General features: G+C 48.7%; 1 protein-coding gene across 1 annotated transcript; it reads right to left on the bottom strand.

The window, feature by feature from the left end:
• Positions 1–1,391: 1,391 nt before the first annotated feature.
• LOC120976360 (uncharacterized) lies at positions 1,392–3,648 on the bottom strand. Its single transcript, XM_040403253.3, has 3 exons — positions 2,833–3,648; positions 2,197–2,472; positions 1,392–2,006 (listed from the first exon to the last, which is right to left on the bottom strand). Exons 1-3 carry the CDS (start codon positions 3,498–3,500, stop codon positions 1,526–1,528), a joined length of 1,425 nt encoding a protein of 474 aa, XP_040259187.1. The 5' UTR covers positions 3,501–3,648; the 3' UTR covers positions 1,392–1,525.
• Positions 3,649–10,528: the final 6,880 nt, after the last annotated feature.

Genomic DNA, 10,528 nt, shown 5'->3' with positions numbered 1-10,528 from the left:
GGCGCGGGAGGACTGGGCCGGCTGGAGATGGAGTGCCAGCGCCGCACCATAGAGGAGATCGCCGCTCGGCGCCTTGGACGCGACGAAGGAGGCATCATCGTCCTCGAGGACAGGGACGACGAGGCGCCGCCGTCAGCCAAACCAGTCCGCCAGGGCGACCCCGGGCAGGGGTCCAGCAGGGACAGCCGCGGTGTGAAGAAGGAGAAGGAGGACGATGACGGCGGTGACTACGACGCCTTCAGCAAGTTCTTCGACCTGTAGTTGCGGCAGCAACAGCTTTTTTTCCTTTTAGTAGATTATGTTTTCAATATGAATAAAGACTATGGAAGGCCTAAATATCGCCGAATCTATGTCTTGTTTGCCGAATTTTGGCCGAGTATGTTTTTAAAAATATTTACAAAAGGGTGTCTGGGGGCGGCGCTAGGAACCCGATCACCCCCACACCGAAATTATCGCCGGTTCGCCCCCAAGCGGCGCTTTTTCCTAGCCTGGGGGGGGGGAGGGGGGCGAACGGCTGGAGATGCTCTAAGGGTATGCCATGCAGGCTTCGAGGAGCTATATTCTTCCAAACCGTTATCAAAGATCAAACATCAGTTGATAAAATTTGGCTTCTGAATCAACCTCCCAGCCTTTTCTTTTTCATTTCCGTTGACTGTCTTGGATTTTGTTTGAATCTTTGGTGCATGAATTGGTACCTTGCCAAGGTCTCTCCCGTGGAACCATGAACTCTCTCAAATGACCTTGAGCCCCAAAACAATTTCTTAGGGTTTTGTTTCTAAAACTCCAATGCCACCATATTAAACTTTGATTGATCCCTAGCCATTTCAAATGAAGCTTATTTTCCTTTGCACCCTTGATTCTAAAATTTGGATCATAGCCTATATGATATATATGAACCCCTCCTCCACAAAAATATTGCTAGGGCATTATGCAATATTTCCATTTATTGAATATACCTTTTATGTCCATTATTGCCTCATAAAAATCCAAAGTATATTTCCCTGCATCCAAAATTTATGAAACTTTGGGGACCTGTCATTTTTTCCCACATGATCATCCCATAAAATATCCCAGCTCCCTTGGAGTTGGGAAAATACATTTTTCCTATTTTCAGAAATGTCAATATAATGACCCTCACGAAGCAACTACCTTCTCTGTTGCTTCTAAAATACTGAAAATATTCATGGACCTCCTACTATGATATATTGCATATATCCACTAAGAAATAATCATGCCTTGCTCTATTTTGAGTAAGTCATCCAAAAACCCTTTCAGCCCGAAATACCACTTTGTGAAGGAAGTGTTATCTCCTTTGATATTTTTGATCTGCAAGTTTCCCAGTTTAAGAACCTTCCCAAGTGAACCACCCGAGAGGAAAATTGAATCCAGGATTGATCATCTTGACCAAATGCCAAGCACCAACAATATACTGATGTTTTAAAGTTTGACAATATTTGCATAGTGCATCTACAAGTTTGCATGGGGCAACACTTTACAGGTCCCTCCATCTACAAGCACCAACAATTCACGAACTAAGCTTGAACGAAGTCGCCCATAGAATTGTAAGCACTACTGCTCCAAAGACAAAATGAGCAACACCACCGTACAAGGCCATGACCTGGCCAGACCCTTCAGGAAAGAACTTGTAGAGACAGTACACAAGCATACCAAATATGTATATAACAGCCCCCAACGTGAGATGGGACACGACAACCGTCCTTCCTTGTCCATCATCAACCCCATGGGACAGCACCATTGCAAGCAGAATGAGGAGCCCCCCAAGAGCACACAACAAGATCAGTAAGCATTTCTCGTATTCTCCGAAAGAGAAGTTGCTTGCGAATACTGCCACCATTGTTGGAAACAGAAATGAGATTGAATCCGACAAGATTGCCTTGAATGATTCCATCATCTTCTCTTCTTTGAGCTTCTCAGATCGTTTCCTCGTCTTGATATTCTGAAGTCTCCTAATGCTACCACGTCTTCTTGTTTGGCTTGAACGAGTCCTAACCCATTATTCAGTCAATATTTTAGTGAGGAAATTTGAAATAAACATACACAACTATAAGCAACATTACGTAATCTGACGCAATACCTCCTATCAGGCAAACATCTATGTTATGGTAGTTATAGCCTTTCACAATCTCCATTCTGAAATCAGAATGAGCACAGCTTCTCTGAAAAACAAGAACGCACCTCTCCTCAAGAAACCTGACAAAATGCTCCTCGAGCAAGGTGCGGAGCTGAACGTCGATTGCCCCCGGGTCCAGGCGGCCACCGGCGACGAGCCGCTCCACGACCTCATTGCAGCTGTCGCGGACGCCTCCTCCCGCGCCGCGGCCGCTCGCATCAGGCGCGAGGGGCACATGCGACGGGGGTGCGGCCGAGCGAGGTGGCGAGGAGGTCGCGCCGAGGCCCTTGGAGACGCCGACACCCTGAGCTCCGGGCACAGAATCTCCCCCGTTAGCCACGCTGTCGGTGGCAGAAAATAAAATAAAAACAGGGAGCTTAGTTTAAATGGCAGTTGAAATGTGGACATAATAAAAAGTTGTTTTCATCATTCCTAAACTAATTAGTTAAGTTTTCATTGGCAGCAACAAAAGAAAAAGGATGATGCACAGTATACTACATATACTTCAACAGAAACCCATGTGAAATTGATCGAGGAAATTTGATATAAACAAGCACAATTGTAAGCAACCTTGTCCGTGCACGTAATCTGACACAATACCCCCTATCAGGCAAACATCTATGTTATGGTAGTTATAGGCTCTCACAATCTCCATTCTGAAATCAGAATGAGCACAGCTTCTCTGAAAAACAAGAACGCACCTCTCCTCAAGAAACCTGACAAAATGCTCCTCGAGCAAGGTGCGGAGCCGAACGTCGATCGCCCCCGGGTCCAGGAGGCCACCGGCGACGAGCCGCTCCACGAACTCATTGCAGATGTCGCGGACGCCTCCTCCCGCGCCGCGGCCGCTCGCATCGGGCGCGAGGGGCACACGCGACGGGGGCGCGGCCAAGCGAGGTGGCGAGGAGGTCGCGCCGAGGCCCTCGAAGACGCCGACACCCCGAGCTTGGGATCCAGAATCCCCCCCGTTCGCCACGCTGTCCGTGCGCGACCCTGGGAGCCCATGGCGGCCGGCGCTCCCATCGGGTGTGGGCGGCACACCCGGCGCGGGCGCGGGCGCGGCGGGGCGAAGCGGAGACGCGGGCGCGGCAGAGCGAAGCGGAGCCGCGGTCGCGCCGAGGCCCTCGTCGACGGGCGCGGCGGAGGGAAGCGGGAACGCGGTCGCGCCGGGGACCTCGTCGACGGGCGCGGCGGGGGGAAGCGGGAACGCGGTCGCGCCGGGGACCTCGTCGACGGGCGCGGCGGGGGGAAGCGGGAACGCGGTCGCGCCGGGGACCTCGTCGACGGGCGCGGCGGAGGGGAGCGGGGACGAGGTCTCCCCGAGGCCGTCCTCGACGCCGAGACCCAGAGACCCGGTCCCGTTCGCCATGTGCGCGAGCCTGGGAGCCCACGGCGGCCGGCGCGCTGGATTTCCTCCCTCTCCTCTCTCCCGCTCGTCTCCGGCCGGGGTTTCTAGAAACTACCGTGGGCTGTTGGGCGGCGGTGGCGGCGGTTATGTTTGAAGCTTTGGGGGGCGCGCTCGGCTGGCAGGGCCCGCCTGTCAGGTGATGGGAGCACGGGCGCGGTGGGTTGGTTGAGATAAATCGAGAAGTTTCTTTGTTGTTGAGATAAACCGAGAAGGTTTTAAAAAAAAAAATCAATAAACCGAGAAGTTATGATCATTGGACAACACAGCGATTTTTTTTTAACTTTCGATCTATTCATCTTTAATCATGGCAGTACAACAAACACCAGAAATAATGAAAACTACATTCACAGCCGTAGACCACCTAGCGACGACTACAAACACTGAAGCGGGCCAAAGGCGCGCCGCCGTCATCGCCCCTCCCTCGCCGATAACACAACCATTTTGTCTGACACCATCGTCGCGATCGATAGGGAGAAGCTATTGCCACTTCTTCTTGTATATTGGGGATGGATCCCTTGCACATCAATGCTTTTTTCAAGAAAAAATACCTCTTGAAACAGGATTGCGCCCCGCTATATATTAATATAGTAAACACCAGATACAATCAATGATAGATGCTGGGATGGAAGCAGCACAATCACACTCAAAAGAGAAGAAAGAGAAATACAAAAGGAATAAATGCCGACAGCGGCAGATCAACAAAAATGAAGAAGCCTCGCGATCGTTGTGCGCCCTGAAGAAGTTTATCAATCATTTAAGACATATTCCACCTGATAGGGCAAACGGAGGCTCGAGGGGCCCACAAGCTTAGGTGGCGCGCCCTATTGTGGTGGCCCTCTCTAGTAGATTTATCCACCAACATTTTTATTAACCTCAGAAAAATTCTCCATAAATTTTCAGTCAATTCCAAGAACTTCTATTTCTGCACAAAAATAACACCATGGTAGTTCTGCTGAAAACAGCGTCAATCCAGATTAGTTTCATTCAAATCATGCAAATTAGAGTCTAAAACAAGAGCAAATCTGGAGGAGAAGGGGGACAGCCACGGGTCGGCCAGCTCCGGCGATCGATGAGCAGATCCGGCTCGATCCCTACTGCGTCTTCTATCGGTACTTCTGCGAGAAGGATGGCAAGGGCGCCGAGAAGTGCAAGGGCAACCATGGATGATCTTCTCCATCATAGCCAAACATGTCAAAATTTGATAGCCCGATGGCATGTTAGTGATAGTAGCCGGACGATGTGTGTAATGCATCGTTTACGTAGTTGCACGATTTTGTATGCATTTGAGGTATACTATTTGTGGTGTTCGGTTGTGAGAAGGAAAATATGAGGCTTGACCGTTCAGTGCCCGCAGACGCGTCCGGGCGCATCCGCACACGTTTGAGGGATGGGATTTGCCAAGTCCCCCAAATGCCATAGCCCACATGTCTTGTTTTGCTTCTCAAGTTAATTACATGTACATGCCACAAACTTGCACACGGGGACATTTTCATACACAAACTTTCAAATTGACTCAAATAGGCCAATGAACTTGTTTTACGGATTCCTTTATGCACAAAACAAGTCCGCAGTTGCCACGTCGGCCGGAGCCACTTTCCTGTCGCAGGAACATTTGCAGAAAAGGCCCCATTGTATGTCAAAATACGTAAAGCGATCCTCAGTCTCTCTCGACTCTATAGGAAACTGAAACAGCGGCAGCTCGGCCAGCAGTGGCGGCTCCTTCATGTCGTCCTGCCCACACGCGTCGTCGTCCACGAACGCCTAGATTGCCCGTCGCCGTCGAGCTCTGGGTCGTGGAAATAATAGAAAATGCAGTGTCAATCGCTCCATCTCTCCTACATAGCTTACTGGCAGAATTGCTGTGTCTGCAAATTTCAGGTCCTTGGTTCGACTGACAGGACCCATTTTTTCAGACTTAAAAATATTGCTGTATTCACAGGACAAGATTCCATCAGTATGCTCGCTCTGTAGATGCTCTGTTTTTCACAGGCGAAAATTTCATCAGTATTCAGACTTCAGGACGCATGTGTTAACATGCATGAAGAAACATAGCAGGTTTGTTCTTTGTTGTCGAACAGGTTAAGAACATGCATGTTTAGCAGTACAAAATTATGCATGGGCAAAATTCAGTTTAGTAGTAAAAAATCATGCATGGACAAGATTAAAAATTCGCAGCACAAAATTCAGTTTAGCACTACATAATTGTGCATGGGCAAAATTCAGTTTAGTAGTACAAAATTCAGTTTAGCAGTAAATAATTGTGCATGGACAGAATTCAGTTTAGCATTACAAAATTCATTTCAAGTACAAAATTATGCATGGACAAAATTCAGAATTCGCAGAAACATTGGGATTAGCAGTACCAATGCAATAGCATTGAGCTTAACAGTACCAACGCGGCAACATTCAGTTTAGCAATACAAACGCAGCAACATTCAAGTTTTTAGAAGATTACAAAATAAAAAGCCTATAGAGTTCAGACATGAACTACGACATGATTAGCCAGTTCATCGATGAACTTTCCTAACATCCTACTTAAAAAGGACCAGTTGGCGCATTTTGGATGACATTGATCTCTTCCGCAGCATTAAGATCAGGGATTGCTTTCTACATTAAGGTCAGGTATTGCTTCTGAAGCATTTAGGGATCCATCTTCTCCAAACAGAAGGTGGCACCAGCCCCTTCCACCAACACTTCCTCCACCACTTGTAGCATTTCTTCCCCTTGTTGTAGCATTACTCCCGCCTCTTCCTCCACCTCTGGAAGCATTGCTTCCCCATCTTCCACCACCTCTAGCAGCATGGCTTCCCCCTCTCCCACCATCTCCGGCAGCATTGCTTTCCCTTCTTCCACCAGCAGTTGCTCCACCTCTCACAACAGATCTTCCACCACCTCTGGCAGCTTTGCTTCCTCCTACAGTACAGGTACATTGGTTGTTGCTGCTGTAGCATTTCTTGCCCCTCTTTTAACTCTCTTGGATATTCCTCTCCCTGTAATCATACTCCTCTTGAGTGCTTCCCCAAAATGTCCTTCTCTCATCTAGCCCACAAAATATGTCATTGTGTTCAAAAATACAAGTAAAGAAACTTGAGTTTTCTCCCGCAAGAGCAAGCATGGGGGTTGTTACTGAACATGCGCAACACTTACTGTATAAACTAACAAAGCATTGCAAATCTGTACAAATACCATACTGTTAAAAGACAGTGTTTCTTTACAATACATCAACATGCAATTTGTAGTCTGAACTTCATAATTTCTAAACCTATATAACATCAATATATCTTTAGAGCATAGCAGCATGAAAATACTCTGAACTTTATAATTTCTAAAACTATATAACATCAATATATCTTTAGAGCATAGCAGCATGAAAATACTCTGAACTTCATAATTTCTAAACCTATATAACAGCCACCAGATCAAGTGACAAACATACATGAAACACTCCACCAATCTGAAACTCTGTTCCAAATCAAGTGACAAACCATACATGAAACACTGTTCCAGACACTTATCTGAACTTCATAGTTTCTGAACCTATATGACAGCCACCAGACCTTCTGTGTTTCTCGCACTTATTACTACTGATTCAAGTGAATCAAAGGATCCTACTACAACCGACACATAAATAGCAGCGAGCATTCAATCTGAACAACACAAGACATGAACTAGTTTCTGAACTTAATTCGCATCATGAGCAGGCAAAGGAAAACTAACTGAAACTTTACATATGAACACAGCACAAAGATCATAACAGATTGTGATCCAAACTCCCCCGAAATACAGACATTTAATCTCGATTTCACTCAGGATCATACACGATCAAAACCCTAGGAGGAGATAGGGGAGACAGTGAACAAATCATCGCGTCAACGGCGGTAGAGCTCGATTACATACCGTAATCCGGAGGAAACTCGGCGCAGATGCCGCGAGGACGTGGCTCCATCCAGTGTAGATCGCCTCCGCGGCGACTCGCCATGCGTCGCTCCCTTCTGCGTCGAGACTCGAGACCCAAGAACATGAACAGCCGGAGGCAAAGCGACGAGGGGTTTGTGAAGGGTTATCGGTAGCAATATCATATTATGCATAAGTACAGAGTTATTCTGATACTTTTTCGGCTCTCAATCTGCTTTAAGACCGCGGGTTGAGTATTTATATTTCACGGGGGTTCTCTGCAAATTAGCAAAACGACCGGCGCGTGCCTCTCTGCCGACGTGGCGTGGCACCGGGCTTCAGGCCCGGCCAAAAAAAAGCCCGGTGCTAAAAACCCAGGCCCGAGCCTGGCCCGGCTTGAGCCCGAAAAAGCCCAACATGGCCTGACTACGGCTAAAATCTTGTATTCTGCGAGCCCGAGCCCGGCCCGATCTGCCCGTCGGGCTCAATTTCCAGGCCCGAGCCCTGACCCGATGGCACACGCAGGCACAGCCCGCCCCGGGATTTTCGGGCTGGGTCGGGTTGGGCCGTCCGGGCGGGCTGCCTATGGCCAGGTATACGTGACACGCAGGCAATTCAGACTCTTTTGTACCCATTTGTTCCCGCACTGTAGCAGTTTCAGTGGCCTGTTTGAGTCATTTTGTAAGTTTGTGTAGAAATGTCCAGGGTCGTATGTTAGCATGTGCAACTGGAGCAATTGAACGGGCCCCCGGCTGCAGGTAATTAAGGTGTTAAACAGAGCATTAAGTGAAAAATGATGGAAATATCGCACCCCAAGGCATCCTACTACTCCCAGTGCCCTCTCTCAATGCATTGCTGCTATTCCAAAAAATCAATTTCACAAGCCCCAGATTAACTAATAGACCCATCGTTTCCTCCCCATCTTGATTCTTTTCCAATTCTCCTCGGGAATAATGCTTCACAATTTCCCCAAAAGAAAGACACTAGTGGCAGCAAACTGGCGTGGTCATGTACTCCAATCTTCTATATGTTGGGGAGTTTTCCTCTCAATTCTCATGTGCTCTTGTGCATCATTTAGAACCCTGTAGAGATTGGAGTCGCCCCTTGCACTGCTTTGTCGCTGACCTACCAATGAACCATCTGAGCTTCATTTGCAGTCTCGCATGATCTAAAACTACAGAGTCCTGGTAAGGTGGTGGCAGTTCTTACACCCAGTTTGCTGTTCTTTCTTGAACTTGTGCATCTGGTGGTGTATAATTCTACAGTGAGAACAGACTATACATTTTAATCTGCTCTTTCAAACGTCGGGGGCCTAAATTTTGATTCACACAGGGCGAGTCAATTGCACAAAACCACCACATTTACGGCTAGGTTTGCAGAAAACCATCAAGTCAATAATCCGTTGCAGAAAACACCGCGATTTCAATAATCCTGTTGCAAAAAGCACTGATTGGGTGATTTGGCTCGTTTAATCACTTACTGTCAGATGGGGCCAGATTGTTAGGATCTAACTTAGCAAAAACACACACACGCACACCCCTACAGATCTTTAAAAAACGCAATCGAGTCCCTCCCCGTCTGGGCCGGGTACTGTGCGGCGGCGACGGATCGCATGTCCACCCCGCAGGGCTGGAGCTCGCCTCCGATGCTCCGGCGGCTTCGGCGAAGAGGCGTCGCGCAGTGAGGCGGACCTCGCCGGCGCGGACGGCTACGGAGCGGAGGAGGCTGCCGACGGAGAGCACGTCGACGGTGGCGGCCAGGTAGGCGGTGTGGAGCGTCTCGGCGTCCGCCATGGATGGATCTTGGAATGGTGGCTGCTGCAGGGAGCCCGTCCCTGAGCCTGCGCTGCCGTCGGGAGCCCGCCCCTGCAACCCTTCGTCCCTTCCCTTTCCTTCCCGACGCATCTCTGCAGAGGAAGGCCGGGGCTCACCGGCGGAAGAGATCGAGGGCGAGGAGCTCGTCGATGTCTTGCTGTGTTGAAGTAGCACGGCCGCCGGCTCCGGTGTGCCCTTTGCGGTAACGTGGTTTGCAGGCGAGTGCCGAGGACGCGCTGGTGGAAGAGGCATCCCGGCGAACGGCAGGGCCAGGGCGCCGTGGTTGCGCCTCGCTGACAATTTTCCGCACGGAGGGACTGGATTGCATTTTGTTTTAGAATTGAGGGGTGTGTATGTATTTTTTTGTCAATTCAGCTCCTGACAATCTGGCCCCACCTGACAGCAAGTGATTAAACGAGCCAAATCACCCGATCAGTGTTTTTTGCAACAAGATTATTGAAATCGCGGTGTTTTTTTGCAACGGATTACCGACTTGGTGGTTTTCTGTAAACCTAGCCACAAATGTGGTGGTTTTGTGCAATTGACTCGCACAGGGCCTCTGATTTTCTAGGTACGGCCCTGGAAATGTCCCTGCAGTGCAAGTTTGTGTACTGTACATGTAATTCACTCTTGTTTCTCTTTGCAAAAAAATATTCTTGGCACCCAGCCGCATTGGGCATTCTAGAAACATAGCGTTGGTTCCGAACTCCAAACCGCGAAGAAATATAACCTGAAAGATCTACCTACTCACCTTGCTCAATTGTGTGGCAGGTTAGGGTTGCAAATAAAAAAGACCGCTAGTTACTTTGATATGATGAGGCAGCGGACACCATGAAATGTGGCAACAAAACCGGTTCTATTGCGAGGACGTGGCGAGGCCAGACATGGGTATTGGTTTACCTCCTTACACCTCTTTTTTTAATATCAGTACAGATGCAAGCGCTTATACATACGCGCATACACTCGCCCCTATGAACGCACACACGCAAGACTGAGCCGGCATATCATCTTGAGATTTACGAAGTCACCGTAGGCGCCTCGTCGTCGACGGGAACGTCTCCTCCCACTAAAAGCGCATCGCCGGAAATCCTGAAATAATCCAGGAATAATACGAGCACCAGGACTTGAATCCTGGTGGGCTGGGGATACCACTGTCCCTCTAACCATCCAATCACAGGTTGGTTCGCACCTCCTTACACCTCAGACCAAGTGGTGAAACTGTCTGGGTAGAATCCAAGGCTCACCAAAGCCAAAACAGAAGAAGTGAAGGTTTTGTTGAAA

The sequence above is a fragment of the Aegilops tauschii genome, chromosome 3, assembly GCF_002575655.3.
Source record: "Aegilops tauschii subsp. strangulata cultivar AL8/78 chromosome 3, Aet v6.0, whole genome shotgun sequence".
Taxonomy (NCBI): Eukaryota; Viridiplantae; Streptophyta; class Magnoliopsida; order Poales; family Poaceae; genus Aegilops; species Aegilops tauschii.
Note: the sequence above shows the minus strand (reverse complement) of the source record. Positions and strands in the feature narration are given on the sequence as shown.